The 19,716-nt window shown below is 37.3% G+C and overlaps 1 protein-coding gene across 1 annotated transcript; it reads right to left on the bottom strand.

Moving 5' to 3' along the window:
- Nucleotides 1-6,559: 6,559 nt before the first annotated feature.
- Nucleotides 6,560-14,463, bottom strand: LOC134795139 (acidic mammalian chitinase-like). Its single transcript, XM_063766970.1, has 10 exons — nt 14,348-14,463; nt 12,579-12,673; nt 10,730-10,912; nt 10,062-10,162; nt 9,655-9,786; nt 9,246-9,373; nt 8,550-8,670; nt 7,986-8,171; nt 7,734-7,859; nt 6,560-6,688 (listed from the first exon to the last, which is right to left on the bottom strand). Exons 1-10 carry the CDS (start codon nt 14,461-14,463, stop codon nt 6,560-6,562), a joined length of 1,317 nt encoding a protein of 438 aa, XP_063623040.1.
- Between the last annotated feature and the right edge of the window lie 5,253 nt (nt 14,464-19,716).

The following is a 19,716-nucleotide window of genomic DNA, read 5'->3' as shown; positions in this document are numbered from 1 at the left end:
GCTTTGGCGATGCGAGATGGTATTTCTGAAGCCAGGGTGTTGTCATGTCGTATAGGGATCCCAAGATATTTAAAATAAGACTTCATCTAGTGGTTTCCCATCTAGATTCAGTGGTTTTGAATCAGATTCAACTCCACAGGGTGGTTGTTGCGGATTTGTGTCTTGGAAATACTTATTACCAGCCCGAATTGTTGGCAAGAGCGGTTTAATGCATCAACGTAGCTTTGGAGATGCGCCATACTGCCAGACATAAGGCATACGTCGTCAGCGTAGAGTATCTCTAATGTGGAGACTCGTCGCACTTTAGACTTCGCCCTGAACCTTTAAGACACCTTTCTCAGGCCCCTCACATTTAGTTGTCTCCACTGCGAAGCATGTATATGGCAAATAGTTAATGTGGGTGTCATGACACATCCCTGCTTCACTCAAACTCAAAGAGTTCGTTTTCCTGTTGAACCTGCTCTTTCATACCATCGTGGAATTGGCGAATGAGGTTTACGAACTTCTTTGGATATCCAGATTTTATAGATAAAAGTAAATAATGTTTGGTTGTTGTATCGGCGACAAGCAGGAGCTACTTTTCAGTAGCTTGTCTTTCCAGACTATGCTACTGAATAAATTAAGACTACAACACAACTAGCAATGGAGCTGCTAAAAAGAAACTAGAAAAGTGCGAGGCGGACTCGCCCACGAGGGTTCCGTACTTTTTAGTATTTGTTGTTACAGCGGCAACAGAAATACATCATCTGCGAAATTTTCAACTGTGTAGCTATAGCTACCACGGTTCATGACTTTCATGAGATACAGCCTGGTGACAGACTGTGGTGGAGTCTTAGTAATAGGGTTCCGTTTTTACCCTTTGGGTATGGAAACCTAAAAACAGGGCTGGGCCCTGTTTTTTGGAAGCTTCAAGATCCAAGACCTCCACATCTTGTAGTTCAGTATATAAAATCAGTGTACACCTTGAACGTATTGCAAAATAGGATACACGAAGATATTCAAAATTGATATTATGTCTCGCCTAGTAGCAAAAACAAATGGTTTCTACTCTTTTCATGACGCTCAATAGAAACTTTTTATTAAAAACTGTAATATATTTATTTCTTCATTATCTCTAAATCATGCGCAATGTTGAGAGTACTCAACATTGGTTGCCAATAGTGATATTGTGAAAGTTGGGCAATGTTGAGTATTCTTAACATATGTTTTCTAGAAGATCATATACAAAATATTTTTTTTATTATTTTTCTGTACTTTATATTACCCCTAAGAACTCATTTATGTGCTTAAAAGCAGAAAAAAATAGTTTTTTTTTGAGCATTAAAGGGTTAAGTAATTTTTTTTCACGACAGGTGGTCAAAGTCGAAATTAATGTTTCGCTGTGAATTTAATTCAAGATTAAATCAGTACTTTTTTGCATTTTACATTGTTTATCGATAAAATACCTATTCTGTTATCTTAATTAACTATTCATGATGCCGTACACATAAAAAAAATAACTTTGAGACCTTTCCGAGTGCACACAGGCACTAACAATGTTAAAAACGGTCAAACTTCATGAAAAACCTTAATTTGGCAATAACTCGAAAACCGTGCCACTTTTACTAGGGTCATGTTAAGTTGGTTTGGGTCCTCTTGGCCTGATCTACCTCCAGTGTCACTGTGACGTGTCACTTATGGGACACCCTGTATAGCACTTGCAGTGCGTATGCTATCGAAATCGGTGCAGACTTCTTGGTCTAACCCTAGCTAGTTTCTACTCGAGTATTTATTCTTAGCAAGTGCTTAAAGTCCTGCTGCTGCATTTTCTAAAATGTACTCCTGTCCCAACCGAAATAAAATTCCTATGTAGCAGCAACAAAATAAAACGGTACCGCGACACACTTTCAATTTGCATCTCCTATTGCGGGATACGTCGCGTTAAACAGGTTTACATATTAAAATAAAAGGGGAAACCTCGTGAATGTCTAGCTTCTCTCAATTTAATTTACATACGCAGTCGCGATGGGAAACGCGACATTCGTCAAATTTAAAGTCGTTTTAATTTTTCTTGGATTGACTGATATCCTTATTTACAGTAGGTACATTAATACAGTAATTTTATACATTTTGCGTTTGCGTCAAATCCGGTAGTTATGATTTTTGCTGACTTGTTTATGATGTTGAAGTTTGAGATCTCGAGCGCCGAACGCAACTGAACCGAACCGTCATGAACCGTGATAGCTCACTGAAATATGAAACCTATGGAAGTGAAACGTCAACGAATAATGCGTGCCACTGTGACGTCATCTTAGGACTAAACATGGCGGTTTTAGTGCTGCCCAGAAGATTTTTACTGTTACTAGGTTTTATCGATACATCGATACCTTTTTAACGTTCTCGGCTCATTTTATTTAAAATACTAAGTATGTATTATTTGTGCAGTTTATGTTTTAATAGGAAGTAAGTAAATAAATAAAAATTCTTTATTAGTATATTGTTATGTGAAAAGATACTTTGATTGAGTAAGATGTGTGGAGTCTAGGACAATTTCGTGCTTCAAATTTGACAGGTAAACGAGATGACGCTGTACTACTCAATACATATTGCGATTTTTGCGGTAACACTGATTTTCAAAAGTTGACGTTTGACAACTTAGTGACCGCAAAACACATGGCGCAGTACAGCGCCATCTGTTTTGGATGTCAGAATAAGTGTACGTGTTTTTCTTGGACTTTACCTCTCTATTACAATCAATTTTGTTGTGTTGCTAACCCTGAAGTCTGTAACACACTACCGCACTGCACCTCGACCTTGGTGCGCCGTGTCTATAAGTGAGAGCGATACAAAATTCAAGCTTATTAAGCGACAGGTGAAAAAAAAACAAAACACCTTCAGAACATTTTTTTATTACAAAAATAAGGAATGACTTCCGCTCTTCAACTTCTTCAACATTTATTCAGCAAATAGGCCACAAGGGCATTTTTATACGTCAACATTGAATTTACATACAAGCAAAAATAATAACAATACATTAACCATTTTATAAATTACAACTATTAAAAATTAAAACCAAAATATTACTTTGCTAATCCGCGAAAAGATAACGCCGTAGTTTCACTACTAGGTATAAAGAGCATGTTGCGTCATATAGACATAACCATCCAGAGAAGTCCAATTTTGCAAAGCACTTATTAGATACAGGTCACACTTTATCTGAGAATCATTCTTTTGATATTTTACATGTTTGCGAAAAGGGATTGCGTTTGGGTGTTCTGGAACAACTGGAAATAATTAGGTACAACAATAGGGGCATGATTCTTAACGAACAATTGAATGTTGCGTCATCGCCGTTATTACGAATTTTTCCATCTCACTCACACTTGCACGGTAGGGGGAGTGGTCAAGGTATAAATATGGCCGACCATTCTAGACAGGTCATTCCGTTGCCGGGCGTCAGACCGTCAACAACTCCTGAGGATGCCTCGTAGAGAGGCGAAACACGTGTCGAGGTTTATTCTTTTGGTGGTGGTTTGTTATATTTATTTGCGTATTTATTTTTGCGGTGGGAGGGTGGGAATATTAATTGCATGTAAAAATACGCAAGTAAGTATAACGGGTTAGCACTGATTGACTAGCACGTTATCTTTTCGCGGATTAGCAAAGTAATATTTTGGTTTTAATTAGTATGGATTTCCGCAAAGTAACGCCTGATTCTATTCACTAATTACAACTATATGTATATGGTCTCTTAATGTCGAATTATATAAAAAAACTTTAATAATGATATAAAAAAGCCCGCAGGGCAGCTTGTGGAGTAACGACCCCACGGACCCGAGTGCTCCTGAGAGTCAGTCAGGGTCTCCATCTCCAGCTCTTTCTTTTTATGTTCATTTCTTGGTAAGCTATAAAAATGATTTCATTATTAAATTAAGATAATTTAGTTGGTTTGAAGCGGGGTAGCATGATAAAATAAGAAAATATAAATAGGCAATCATAATATATCGATATCAAAGTCGATAAATAAAGTACAACCCTAGCTGAAATGTTTACATTATTTAAGCGTAAAAATATAGTTAAATAAATCTAATCACTTCATGATCTATAACTGCACAGAAGAACCTTGCTATTTATAATGTAAAACATCCTTAAATTTCCCAGGAACATTAACAATAACCAATATTTTTCATGTAAATTATAGCGTACCTGTGTATGGTTAAAGATGGCTGATTTGGTGGTTTTCTTATGCCGCACCCTAATACACTACACACTGGCATATTCGCGACGTAATTATTCACATTTGGCTTCAATTATTTTCAATAACAAGCAAAATATTGAAAATAATTAATAATTTTAATTTTCACCACGACTTTTTGACAGGACAAGTACCGGCTGAACTGACAGACAATGACATTTGGGTGACTAAACATGGCGGATTTTCAGCCGCATTAGGTATTTACGTATTTTCATGGAACACTTTATGTCCGTACTGAAATACTGTCACCTTTTTTTGCTATGGGTTACAGTACTGAGTAAAAACGAGATAGATATATATTTATGTGTGTGCCGTCAAAATGGGTGCTATTTCTATAAGCAATTGTACGTATAGAACAATATGTCATGTCCCTATTATATAGGTCTATGTGATAGCTACCTATAATAGACAGTTGAAATTTTCACAGATTATGTATTTCTGTTGGCGCTATAACAACAAATACTAAAAAGTACGGAACCCTCGGTGGGCGATTCCGACTCGCACTTATCCGGTTTTTACAATTTACTATACTTTATTGCGATTTATGCACATAAGTCGATTAAATCACATTTTCTTACAAATCTCCGGTCGATACGGAGTGTTAATTTAAATTACAATTAAAAAATTCGCTGTCGAGTTAAATATAAAATGATATTTCGTAGGTCCCTAAAACAAACTTATGTTTAGGTACATGTCGGGGTTCAAGCCCAAGACGTCCTTATATCTACTGCTTGAGAAGGTATATACAGTCGTCATCAGATATAAAAATATACGAACACGCACTCTTACGCCTTGAAAATAGAGGCGTGTTAAGATAATTGTGAGCACTTTGGCCGCTCCAATATATCTAATATCGCCTGTAAGTACTAGTTTTAACGCATTCACAGAAATACAACTTAAATTATTTTTGTACTTTTTATACATTGTAGGAATCTAAATTTTATTTAGATAGGTACAATAGCCTGTCAAAATTCTTCATAGCTTTAGAATCGTATACAACTAAGATCGAAGGAAATTCCTGTAAATGAAAATATTCTCGCGAATCCGATTTTTAAAATATCAGGAGGCGCTCTAATGGATGTTGGTTGCAATCTTCTATTGAAATCTGGGGGCACGGCCGTGCCCCCGCCAAGACGAGACAAAGGGCAAAAGGCAGTGCATATCTTTTCTCGGCACGTTTCGTCGTATTTTCCAACCCTCATAGTTTCGGCTTGGATAATGCTAGAGAGCTGAATTTTTTTGTATACTATGTAGTTAGTTAGTGGACTTATCAAAAACACCAAGTTTTATTAGGCTACCTATTAAAATTTTAAAGATACTTTAATTTTCACTGTCCGAACCATATGAAATTCGTGTCATAGAAAATACAGACTATACTTCCTGAAGACCTAGAAGGCTGTAATTTGGCATGAAAAGATAGGTCTGTATGCTAACACATATATGGTGATGAGAAATCTGTAACTTTCGCCCTGCAACCCCTTGAAATAGGTGTACCTCAAAATTGCTGTAAACTTGAAACCATTGGTTCCTGAAGTCCTAGAATCGTGAAATTTTGTGTGGTAGCAGTGATTGGAGTGCTAATAAAGAAACAACAATAAAAAAACCAAAAACTTTTCGAAGTGCAGATTTGAACCAGCTTCACGTAAACCAGTCAAGTAGCGCCCTCTATATTGGCACTGTTCTTGTCGTAATCTTTTCGAAACCTTACTACGGTCACAGACCACATAGTAACATAGACCTATGTGCATATGCATAAAGTTCAATTTCAGTTTTGACACTTCGGTGACGTGGCGTCTGAGTGACAGCTTTTGTGTTTGACACGGCGTCGAAAAGGTTAATGTAATTATGTACCATCATAGTTATTTGTTGGTATAGTCAAACATGATAGTGATTACATGAAATTAAAAGGCTCGTTTATTTTATAAATATTTATTGAATTACAATTCATAATGAACTTTGTTGATACGGCGTAGCGAAAGTTCAGTGCATAGGTATGTTTTTGTTAATTTACTTAATGTTGTAGTGAAGTGTAGGTCACTACTTTAGTTTTGTGTTTGTGTATCGAAACAAGATTGCTTTGGTTTAAGGGCCAGTGTTGGAAAGTGTCTTCGTAAACTGAAAGAATCTTGTTTTATAGGTAACTGCATAAACGCACGTGGAACAAGTTTAAATGTTTGAATACTATACAGCTTTTGTTCGCGTGCGTGATGCCGTCACATTCTTTCGACCTTACTGCTGAACAGACTAAATTTTGTATCAGTGCTTATTCTCTAGACAATACATATCTTCACATGAACTTCTCATAGTTTACTTTTACGCCCTGATTTAACTGTTATACCCAGCAATGCCCGCTGAGATGAGAGGGTACTTGTCTCCGCAGATGCCACCGAAGTCATCCAATTCTACGGCCCAGTACATGATGCCTCCCAAGCCCATGGTTTTGGCGTATTGTGCCTGAAAAAACAAAAAATCCCTTAAGTTTTTGAAATAAATAGATGTAAAGGAATCTAAAACGAAGCAAAGTACGCTTTTCCAGTCAGCTTGATGAGAAAATTAAAGTAAAAGTTGCAATTAGATTGCGACATTTACGACTGCAGCTGCGGTATCGGGCAATTTCACTGTCAATTTTGTTGATAAATTGAGTTACTGTTGCCGGATTGCTGTCGTGATCAAAACTTAAATACGCAATTCATTTTAACAAGGAGATTGACAGTGACTTTGTCCGTTTCCAGCAAGAAATAAATAGGTAATATATCCTTTATGAATCCAGTGCGGTACGATAATATAAGCTTTGAGAATAGGCTATTTGACTACCTACTAGTCAAAACAGTTTCTTTTTTCGAACTGGTAAAACGATTTTCCTACTATATGGAATTTATATGAAACACTAGCATGTGACGTCACAATCAAATTACCTACTCTTTAGTAAGTAAGTAAATAATCTTTATTGCACCAATAATTATACATACATTTTACATACATGTAAAACTACGAAGAAATTTTAATAGGGTTTATAGTTTTATTAGGGTTTTAGAATAGAAATTATGTCTAAAAATAACTGCTGTCTACGTTTCTCTATTAATCTTCTGGTGCTTTATTTCATGCGTGGTGTAAAATAATTTATTTTAAATACAGTCAAATAGCCTATACTATATAGACTGTATCTCTAGGTATTTAAAAAAGAGTAAACAAAATCTACCCTCAAATGGCTTTTTAAGCCAGTTGAGGGTAGGTGAAAACATTACATGATCAAATAATGTAGGTTAAAGTCAGGTCGTTCAGTGACAGATCCAGGTGGTTTTATATTTGGTTGTTTAATCAATAAATGTTATAACTACCAGAATGTATAAACTATTTGTTTACTTTTATTTAAGTACCTAAAAATACAGAGTATAGACTAATCATATCCGTCAGTGATATGTTAGGTTATTAACAGATTAGGGCCCGAGCCCGAAAAAATCACCTGAGATAATTCATCCTATAGCCGCTTTGTACTCACCTTCGCCTTAATAGTGTTGGGGTTGTCGTAGCCAACCCAGAATAGATCCTTATTAGCATACACGTAGTTGCCCTCAACCTCGGTAATGTTCCATTCTGCGGCGTTGTTCACTTGGTCTTCGCAAATCTGAAATGATTGCAAAACTTTTTAATTCAGTATCGCCAACTCGTCAGCCAAGAAACTCTCGGGGCATCGTCAAGATGTCAATCGTACATCGACATACGCCAAACGTAAATCCCTGTATGTAAATACCTCATAGTAACTGTAAGTTCCAGCTTCTGCAACATAAGGCCCGGCTGCTCCAGCTCCGGTGACTGGCGCTCCGGTGGAAGTGTTGTTCAGACTGGTCAGGGTAAAGGTCTTGCCATACGCTCCCAGACCCAACACCAGCTTGGAGGGAGTCGCGCCGTTGCTGATCCAGACGTTGACAGAGTTGTTCTATAATAAACAATTTATGTACCATCACGCTCCGCGATTGTTGCGCTATTTAGGGTCCTAGCTAAATTGGTTGTTCTATACTTACGCTATATGTATATTTACGGTTATAAGGAGTTACTAAGAACTTAAAATTCTAACAAATAAACATTGAAGAATTTCACGGAAGGAATGGAATAATTATGAAGACAGGCGCCTACAATGTTTCCGAAAATACTGCGACTTTTTGTTTAAAGATCAAAAAAGCGCTAATCTATTTTTAAAGAGTAGTTACATTTTGAGACAAGAAAATTAAAAAGTTAAGTCAACATTTATCCATAATATACCTTTGACTGTACGTTAGAAGAAGAATTGTTGACTTTAAAGTGATTAATTACTTACAACATTAAAATTTAGGGAGGCGTCGTCAGTTAACTGAGCGTAGAGGGGCGCGTTTACTCCAGTCTCAGTATTCCAAGAGCCGTAGAAATCGTACAGCATCAGGTGGAAGTAGTCCAGGTATCTAGAAATAGGTATTAAGTAAGTAGGAAAACCGCACAAATGCGAGTCGGACTCGGCTATCGAGGGTTCCGTACTTTTTAGTATTTGTTGTTATAGCGGCAACAGAAATACATAATCTGTGAAAATTCACGGTTCATGAGATACAGCCTGGTGACAGATAGACAGACAGTGGAGTCTCAGTAATAGGGTCCCGTTTTATGGTACGGAACCCTAAAAAGCCGAAGTGCGAGTCGGACTCGCGCACGAAGGGTTCCGACCATTACGCGGAAAACGGCAAAAAAATCACGTTTGTTGTATGGGAGCCCCAAGTTATAGCGGCAACAGATATACCTATACATCATCTGTGAAAATTTCAACTGTCTAGCTATCACGGTTCATGAGATACAGCCTGGTGACAGACAGACAGACGGACAGACGAGTCTTAGTAATAGAATCCCGTTTTCCTTCGGGCACGGAACCCTAAAAAGTTGCCGAAGGTTTCCAAAAAGTTGGAATAGATCTAAGGAGGAAAATATCACAGGAAACGTAATGGAAATACAAGTTTTAAAAGTAAGTAGATTTTCTTTCAACACTTACTCGTTAAGTCCGGTAACGTCGTAGGACAAATCGATGTTAGACTGGGTGACGGCGACGGCGGCGGTCAACAGATAAGATTTCGCTGCGAAGGCTTCCTTCAACTCCTTGACAAAAGTCACAAATTGTTCCTGAAAAAAGGACATATTAAACAACTCCTTAATGTATAGCACAGTCAGTCAGGTCATTCCTAGTACCTAGATGACGAGCAAATTGTTAAAATTAGTCAAAAAGCCGATTACTCGAAAGGAAGAAAGGCTAAAGAATAAAAAGAGAACGTTAAATTAATTAAAAAAGTATCGACTATAATATAAGAAATGGCGGAAGCAGAACCGACTTGCCATTGTTTCATCAGTAAAAACTGCTATCCTCGTAACGGAAAAAAGAAGAGAATGATGAGTACGTTAGATACCTTGTCAGTGTCTGCTCCACCTCTTTGTGCAGGGTACTCCCAGTCCAAGTCCAAACCATCGAAGCCGTTGGAATCAATATAGTTGTACAAGTTACTGACTAGGGTTGCCCTCAAAGTATCGTCGTTGACAAGCTGCAATACAAAAAGATACATAATTTGACTCAACCGTCTAATAGTATAAAACTGCAACCTACACACGTACAATCGTTTGGATATCTCAAACTTGGAATCTTTTATATAGGATTAACATTTAGGAGATAAGCTATGAGATAAATAAAATAATAAATAAAAAGACTAAAAAGCGACAGAACCAGGTAAAGAAGTCTGTGTGCTTCAGCAGCTAACTGATCACAAAGAAGTTTTGATTATACTTATATATAGAATTATTCAAATACAAGTTATCTTACCGCTGTGAAGTTAGTTGAGCCTTCATTCCAACCACCAATAGCAACCGTGATTTTCAAATCGGCATTCTTCTCTTTTAACGCAATGAGATCAGCAACAGAATCTAATCAACATGTAAAATTAATAATTGTGTGTGCGCTTACAAAGCTCAACTTTGCTATAGAGAAATTCACATAAATTGAATTACATACCTTTAAATAAGTACATTAATAATTTGGAGTTGCATATTTTCAATCAATCCTAGATAGAGTATGTGCGGAAAGAGAAATCGAGAAGAGTCATGGAATGTATTGGGCCCCATACATTCCACGACTCTTCTCTTTCCGAACTGACTATATTTAAATTCAAATGTCTATAAAGTTCTTTCTTATTCGTCGATTTGACGTTTGTGTTTGTGAAACAAGTGAATTACTTAACCCTAGTTTGTGATTGATCGTTGGTCGGTTTTCGACAAAGAATAACCAAATGTTAATAAGGACTAGACACCAATATTTGTGATCAAACAGGGGCCCATTTCTCGAACGGTATTAGACTAATATGTATTATTTATTAGTCTACGTACTGTCAAATCGTATAGGTTGCCATGACAACACACTAATAAATTTATTAGACTAATATCGTTCGAGAAATGGGCCCCAGAGGGATAAATATGATGGATCACTTCACTTACTGGCCTTTCCCTCGTAAGTAGTTTCTTCAGGAGCAATAATGCCTCCAGTGGTTCCGTTAAGCAAGAGGAACGAATAGACAATATGCGTGCAGAGATCAGTAGGCAGGTCACTCACGCCGAAGCGGCCGACCCCGGGTCTCTCGTTGGCCCATTCTCCGTAGTAACACACCACTACGCCGCTCGCTGCAAATATTTACTTAATTAAGAAAATTCGATTTATTTCTTCATTCGTATTGGCAAATTGGACCCCAGGATCCCCTATTAAGCCGACGGACTACGCAGTTTATAAGGAGGAGGTTCTCAATTCGATCGAATGCTTTTATTTCATAACTTTTATTAAATTTACACATGTCATTAGATGTTGCAATTACAAAATGAAATAAACCTATCACAAAATACACACAAAACAAACAATATACCATGCATATAAAAAGATTAGAGATTATTCATACGAAGTGAATTGAAGATGATGCACCTAATTAGAATATACTCCTACACTTACCAGCAGCCAGGCTACCGCCGAGGCACAACAACGCGCAAACTACTAATACCTTCATTGCTAAAGGTTAATAGAGCAAAGGCTACCAATACGGATATTCAAATGCCTTTTATTAATACCTCTATCTTGTCGATACAAAATTTGAGACAGCAATTGGGGTTCTGTGGAAAAACTACGCCTTTATATACTCTTGTAATCTATTATATTACGTGTTTAAACAACTGCTATCTTGATTGATAATTAAGCATTTAAAACGCAAATATAGTTTAAAACGAGCCAGTCTATATAAATGTAAATGTATATTTATTCTACTCGTAATTTAAAATTTTGGTAATTCACCATTCGCGTTTCATTGTATTGTCATTGTTATAATTGTATAGTGGTGGAATCTGTTCAAATTTCAACAATTATCGACGGTAGGCACCTAGTGTAGGCACAGGCACAGGTGCCAAGGAACATGGGAAAAACATATTTATTTACACAAACAGATCTACCACGATATAATTTCATTGTCTTCACCTTAAATTCTAACTTAATTCTATTTAATTTTGTTATTTATTAATTAAATATCTGTACAAAACGCGAGAGTTGAAAGATATATGGGAAAAAAACATCTTTTTCTCAGCTCTCTCTTTAGTCTTTGATCTCAAAACAATTGTAAAAGAATTCAGGGCCCCTTTTTTTAAGACACCAAACCCCAAAAACCGTACCTAAACTAATAGTCTAACCAAGCTGTAATCAAGCTTAGGCTTAGAACACACTGCGATGAATTTTTTGCGGTTTCAGAAACGCAAAAAGTGTAACGTGCGGGAAGCTTTATAATTATAAGCGCACGCACTTGCTTGAAACCGCAAGAAATTGGACTGAAAACGCAAGAAATTTATCTCAATGCGTTCTAAGCCTTAGTCTGGTTATAACTAGAAACTAGAGAAACATACGGCAAAATAAAAATTCACGCTTCAGCGGTCGATCCAAAGAAAATTAGAAAAACGTTGTAAAAAGTGGCAGGGTACGATGCCCGCGCAACGAGAGTCCTCTTCGCACTTAGCTTATACTCGATATATAGCTACCTTTTTCATTAATCTTCGATATTTCACGGAATACCTTAAATTTATTTTACTTATATCCTGTTAGTTATTAAATTGTACAACGGGACTTAATCGCGTATTTAAGTTTTAAGATTTACCTCCGACGTTTCGAGGACGGCGTACAATTGAATAATGTGTAAAAATCGTGAAAGTTTAAATCAGTATCCTGTTAGTTGTTTTATGTATAATTTTAACTTGGTCTTAGAAATATATTGATTGGTATATGAAAAGTATATTGGTTAACTCGGATGACAGTACTTACCTGCAACTAATTTCACCATGAAACTATTAGCGCTCTCATTTTGTTCGAGCACCAAAATGGTGGAGTGGGTCGCTTTACTACTTACTTGGATTCGTCTAGGAATCAAATGTAACTATGTAAATATTCTTGTGAACAATACAGTTAAAAATACACTGAAAATGAAATACAGTTCAAAGTCTGTTAAATAAAAGACTAGGTGTGGTTCAGTAGATGATCATTTAATGCCAGCTGTCAAACCCTTGCTCAAACTACCTACATACATAACACCTCCACCGTTATTTTAAAGAAACTTTTTTTAAACAATATAACGATAAACAATTGAGTTTATAATAAAGATATTTAATTATGGTCCGTCTAAATAAGTACATGCGTTATTACATTTTAAAACCAGTACTACCACTACCCTTCGCACGACTTGTTTACCTCACTATACAAGTTATAAATCGTTCTTGCCTTACAACAAAAAAAACTTGTAGTGCCAATCAAACGCAGGAAACAAACTTACATAAGAATATTAATGGTCCTTAAGCTGAAAGACAGTAATATACTTACATGTGTTTATGAGCATTATACTAATAAGTACACAATAACAATGCTTTTTTTCCTATAGCATTGCATACTACAATTTATTAGAGTTAATGAAAAGCGGTTAATTCGGTACTTACAGCCAAAAATAACATGTAATGATACAATTAGATGTAATGACACCATAATCTTAAAATTAAATTAACAAGTCTATATGTATACTTAATAGTAGAACAATTTTAGGCATAGCCTTGATTTCAGACCTGAATATACCTAATTACTAATTAGCAGTACAAAAAAAAAAAGAATTACAATGGCAAGTATTCCATACAACTCTTTAAATCACTTAAACTACGGAAACGAAAATGAAATTACTCTAGTTAAAAAAAAATACTTCCTCGAACCCATATCTTATTGGAGGATTTCGATTTCTAGGGGGCTGATACCTCGGAGTCGGGTCGGGCGGTAAAATTTGGGCCCCGCTCGTGCCACCGCGCTCGCCCGGACTGCTCGGACCTGCGGCTCCCGACTGTGCCCCGTCACACGGGAAAAGTACAAAAGTATTTCTTGAACGCCGTTTTATTTGGTCGACATGACGATGTACAATTTCGCCCGTAATAGTTTCTACTGCGTAATCTGAGCTACCTAAACTTTCTTTAATAATTCCTTCGAGCCACCTGTCCGCATTCCTCGAGCTGTAATTTCTGTACCAAATCATATCACCCGCTTGGAAACCCCGATGCGCACCGCCAGCAGCGCGATGTTGCCGCGCCTGCGCTTCGCGCGCGTGCGCGCCTCTCTCCGGTTTTAAACAATCCAGACGTGTGCGTAAATTTCTACCTTGTAAAATGTTGGCTGGACTGTCCCCCGTCAAACTATGTATTGTATTTCTATAAATTAAAAGGAATCTACTCAGAGCTATTTCCGCATCGAGTTTCTGTTTTTGTGCCTTGATCAAAACGTGTTTACATATTTTTACAGCGCTTTCCGCCGCACCGTTGGACGAAGGGTGGTATGGGGCTGTAAATATATGCTCCACGCCGTTACTTTTAATGAAAAACTGAAATTCGTGACTAGCAAAGGGAGGTCCGTTATCTGATACTACCTAGATTTCTCGCAACTTAGCGATGACAGCGGCCGCCGTGGTACTCGCCATTTTTATAACCTCGATCCACTTAGAACACGCGTCTACCATTACTAGGTACATAACTCCTGTGAGGGGTCCTAAAAAATCTAGGTGTAACCTGGTCCATGGGCGCTCCGGCCAGGGCCAGGCGCGCGGGGCCTGTGCTGGCGGCGCACTGGCCGTCGCCGCGCACACGGCGCACGCGCCGCACGCCTGCTCAATCGCTTCATCCATGCCCGGAAACCAGGCATAACTTCTCGCTAATGATTTGGTCTTTACTACTCCCATATGAGTTTCATGAAGTTCCCTAATAACCTTGTCTTGGCAGCCCACCGGTATGACTACTCGGTGTCCCCAAATACTTAATGCATCCCAGTTCTAAATAGAGTTCCTTCCTACGATTAAAATACGGTTTCAATTGTTCTATTTCTATGGAATCTGGCCACCCATCTAAAATAAAGCTTGTTACGCGACACAGTAACGGGTCTTTCCTAGTTTCAGCCTTTAGCACTTTGTAATCTAATAGCAAGATAATTTTTTTTAACTCCGCTACATAATCTTTTACTGCCTGACCTTTGCCCTGACGACATTGGCGGAAGCGAAAACGTTCTGCCAACACAGATGGCGGTGGTTGGAGATGGTTTTCCATTATTTTTACAACCTCTGCATATGTTAACTCCCCTGGTTTTTTAGGGCTACATAGGGTTACCATTAATTCATATGCTGTAACACCGATGGCCGAGATCAACACCGGTAGCTTCATGTCGTCCGCGGTCGAGTTAACCTTAAAGTACATTTCCACTCTGTCCACATATACTCGCCAATTCCCATTACTTATGTCGAATACACTTAACTTGCCGATGGTTGTCATCTTCTCACACGCGAAATACTTCGAAAAACTTGTATTTTTGCCAGCCCGTCGCCACTGTTAAATAAAAGACTAGGTGTGGTTCAGTAGATGATCATTTAATGCCAGCTGTCAAACCCTTGCTCAAACTACCTACATACATAACAAAGTCTAACAACAACATCTTATCGCTATGAAGCGATCTCTTCCAAACAACCTTTGGGTAGCAAGAAACTAAGAATTTAAAACATTGAACGGGTACCTAGTGCCGATATACATTTAATTCAACAAACTGAAGACGCAAACAATTATATACCTACTTTAATATTATACATACAGACCTACCTAATATATATAATAAATATGTATATTATACTACCATAATAAAGGCAAGTTAAGGCAGCGAAAGGTATATAATGAGTTTTCAAAAGATGTATGGACTACAAGTAGGTACCTGCTTGTTTATAATTATCAAGCTAGTATATGTAAATAAGTACTTGTATCCAGTTCCACGTGTTGCCTAGGTGTCTAATCGATATATGTACCAATTTTAGTTGATTATTATCGGTGGATATAAGCCGGCTGGATCTATTTATGGGTTTTACCTAATGCTCTATAATCGAATATTTATCATAATTTACTGTTGTTCATACACGGGTCAGGCATTAATTGTCTAGTGTGGAGTTCAGTAAAAACTGTATCCATGTGAATGTGAATATCCTTCGGAAATAAACGATTTTTATTTTTATTTATTTTATTTTTATGTACTTTATGAGCTGAACAAATGTGTTCTATCCACCAGCATATCTGTTACAATTACGAATGTCCGTATATTTTCCTATGGGTAATTTGCCTTTTAAGTTTTAACAGCATAATGACTTACTCGAAGGAGTTAGATTAAAGATATACCTACTTAATTAAAGTTAGATAAAAGTAAGAAATTTTAACGGATAAATAGATCCAGGTAACAACAGGCGGTGTTGTGACTAGCGATGTGCCGTGTGGAGAAATCTATCGGAAACGTTCTCGGAAATTTCTCGGAAATGTTCTCTGAGAGTCCCTTTCGTCGCAAACGAACGAAACGAGTCAAACTCGCGTCCCAAGGGTTCCGTACTGCACACATTTTCGAACGAGCGAGCAAAGCGAAGTTCTTACAACTTGGAACACACGGCTGGCTAGGGGCACAGCCCATTTCCATGTTTTTTAACTGATCTATCAGACCATATAGTTACGCAATAACTTTAGTAAATTTGTTCTAAACTAACCCTTTTTTTTATTTCGTTCAAGTATTAAGTTAAACATAGTGCCTACATTCTTTTTGCGTTGGTTAGATGTATACCTCTGTTATTTCAAGATAACAGATATATACGTCTGCTGACACAGCAGTTCGGCCTTCTCATTTAGCTACTTAAACCAATTATTTGTTATATGTTTGAGCACTAACCACCTACAGCTCATCATTCGACCTTACGTGGAGGACTGGAGGCGCACCTCTCTCGGATGCTTCAGGCCTTCGGCCCCACGCAAAGCTTGGCCTTCGACCTTCGCACTAGCTGTCCACACCACGTTTCACGTAAACAATTGCGGTTGTAACTTGTGGCCCTGATACAGCCTACCCGCAATTTCTATTCTTAAGTCCGACTCACGCTTGACTGCAGACTTCTTATAGGTTTTCCAGTAATCGAATATAGGTAAAGAACTATTTTTCGTGCTTTTTTCCAAGATTTACGCCCAGCAGTTACGGAGATAAAGCCCCTTCTTTTATCTGGTCATTTTTTTATAGTAGTTTATGTGACTGCTACATAATGAAAGGCATTAAAATACGAGTGTGGGTTTATGAAACGAATGAAATGAGTTTCATAATATTATCACACGAGTGTTTTAATGCCTAATTATGGACAGTTACATCACTACACACTGTTACACTGCTTTATCTACACACATATTATAAACTTTCTATGATATATTCACTAACATCATATTACAACCGACATTGAGGCACTTTCCTCTCTGGCGGAACTCGCGGATATGAGATGGCGTCTCCGAAATATCTTTATCGCACATTTTACACGAAACTTTTGTTATAGTTACTTTAAAAACAACAAAACAAATTATTTTTTACTAAAAACTAATTAAAAGATAAAATGAAAACTTTTTTCACGCATGTCACGCATCCGTAGTTTTTTTTTAATTCAGAGACAAACTAGAGTCGGGGTCGATTACCATATCGTCCGATACCAACTTACAAGCGAGATTTGTCAATATTGTATGCAATTGACATTTGATTTCGAATAAAACGTCATCTCGACTGATATTAGAATAGGGGTCAAATCAAATTGCTTTTTTTTTCAGGGATGTTCGAAATTTGAATTTCATTACCAAATCGATTTTTATAGGGGAGACCGAGGTGAGTTGTGACAGAGGAGAGTTGTGACATCGTCGATTTTTTGGAATCTATTAACTAGAAACTAGGTCGCAACAGTGTACGTTTGTTAGCTCGTAACTTGAACTAACAAACGCGCGCTATTGCGACCTAGTTTCTAGTTAATAGATTCCAAAAAATCGACGATGTCACAACTCTCCTCTGTCACAACGCACCTCGATCTCCCCTATAGTAATGAAGCTATTACCACATTTTCACAGATAAGAAATTTGCTGTAACAAAACAGTTTATCGTAATGTGGGCCATTATTTACGGATTTTGAAGGCATCATAGAGAGTTTATGATATGTGTGTAGATAAAAATTATAAAAACCTTTTTCTCGGGTTCTAGTTTTAACTCAGGATTTACCAAAATGTCCGTTATATAGTGATTCTGTTCTGTTTTCACCTTAATCCTAGAAATTATAACGATTCGTTTCATAATTATATTAAACGTGCGTCCGATTTCATAGAGCGGGCCCAATCGCTTAACAAAAGATAAATAGATAGAACAAAATCGACGATCTTCTTTGCAGGAAGCATGCACATGTCGGAGGCTCCGGGCCTTCAGGGACTTCGACCTTCGCATTCAGACACTTGTATACTATAACTGCAATGTTCTCTGTTTGAGCACTAACCTCCCGCAACTCGGCCTTCGGCCGCGCGTTTCAATGAGCCTCTGCGGGACGCTTCGGGCCTTCGGCCCTACGCGTAGCTCGGCCTTCGGCCTTCGCAATAGCTGTCCACACCACGTTTCACGTAAACCATAACGGCTGTGTACCTAAAACAGCCCAACCGCGTTTTTTTTTCTTAAGTCCGACTCACGCTTGACTGTAGATTTCTAATAGATTTTCCTGTCATCTAGAGGTGAAGAACTATTATGTGTATTTTTTTCAAAATCCCACCCAGTAGTATCGGAGTTAAGAGGGGGGAATGGTCATTTTTTGCCTATATTCTTAAATAACTTCTAAATTATTCATCATGGAATAAAAAAAAATAATATTCGAGATCCTTAAAATAAGCCCTTTCACTTAATATGTAACACGATATGGTTTGCAAAACTTTCTTTTTTAATTTTCTCATTTTGCCCCCAAAAGTGCCCCCTATATTTAAAATTCATTTGTTTTCATTACATGTCCGTCTTTGGATCACAGACTTGCATATGTGTACCAAATTTCAACTTAATTGGTACAGTAGTTTTGGAGAAAATGGGCTGTGACAGACGGACAGACAGACGCACGAGTGATCCTATAAGGGTTCCGTTTTTTCCTTTTGAGGTACGGAACCCTAAAAATGATAACTCTTATAATTTTCCTATATGATAATTTCAGATAAGAATTCTATCTTGTTTCATACTTTTTAGAGCGCGATTTGCAGTAGTCGAGTTTTAGTTTTTGAACTTATTTTTTTATTTATTGTCACGATGTCGTATTCGAAACGTAGGAAGTAATTTATTTAGGTATTTTAAAAGCTTATTATTTTCTTTCTTTAAACGTAGGTAGGTCATACATATACAGGAAAGTGTATTTTCTATGTATATCCAAATGTAAAGGATACACTGAGAGAAAAATCATCACCAGGAATTAAAAAACAGTTCTGTACTGGGGGGAAAAAATGAAGTTTAGTAATAATTATGGACGTTTCACTATTTCTGTAAAGTTTATTTATTTTTACAAACAGCTCAGTAATCCTAAATCTAATTTCAACAAACAGATAATAGAAATTGCAAGAACTAATAGAAATTGCAAAAGTCAATTTGTTCCTATTAGTTGACTCTCCTTGTCCCCGGATTCAGTATATTTTTGTAATTCTAAGTGTGTTTTTGTTATCCTTTTCTCTCAGTGTACTCTGAGCCTAATTTATGGTAATCCACAAGGGTCAAAACTATTAATACATTTCATCAAATATATGTGCATTCAATTTTAACCTTCAGAAAAAAAGGATAAGTAACAGACTAAACTTGTGTATTGGACAAATTGGACCAAATTGAGAATATGAATTACGGTTAAATACACCTACCTATGTACGTTTTAGTTACTTGGACTTCATAAACCTGATGACGTATGATTATCACGGCACCTGGGACGAGGGGACAGGTGCCAACGCGCCCCTTTCTCCCCAAGAAACATGACCCCAACCTCAACTTGAATGTGGTAAGCAAAGCTATTGTTCTATTAAATGACCCCAGTATATACTTATATACTTAACGTGACTTAACA

This window comes from Cydia splendana, chromosome 11, assembly GCF_910591565.1.
Source record: "Cydia splendana chromosome 11, ilCydSple1.2, whole genome shotgun sequence".
In the NCBI taxonomy this organism is placed as follows: Eukaryota; Metazoa; Arthropoda; class Insecta; order Lepidoptera; family Tortricidae; genus Cydia; species Cydia splendana.
The sequence above is the reverse complement of the archived record's forward strand: the minus strand, read 5'-3'. Positions and strand labels throughout refer to the sequence as shown.

Bases quoted from the DNA above. Each gene is read 5' to 3' on its own strand.
- LOC134795139 (XM_063766970.1), bottom strand. From the start codon at position 14,463: ATGGATGAAGCGATTGAGCAGGCGTGCGGCGCGTGCGCCGTGTGCGCG. The intron at 12,674-14,347 runs GTTACACCTAGA...TTTGATTCCTAG, and splicing joins CCGGAGCGCCCATGGACCAG to ACGAATCCAAGTAAGTAGTA. The intron at 9,787-10,061 runs GTAAGATAACTT...TTTGTATTGCAG, and splicing joins GCTCAACTAACTTCACAGCG to CTTGTCAACGACGATACTTT.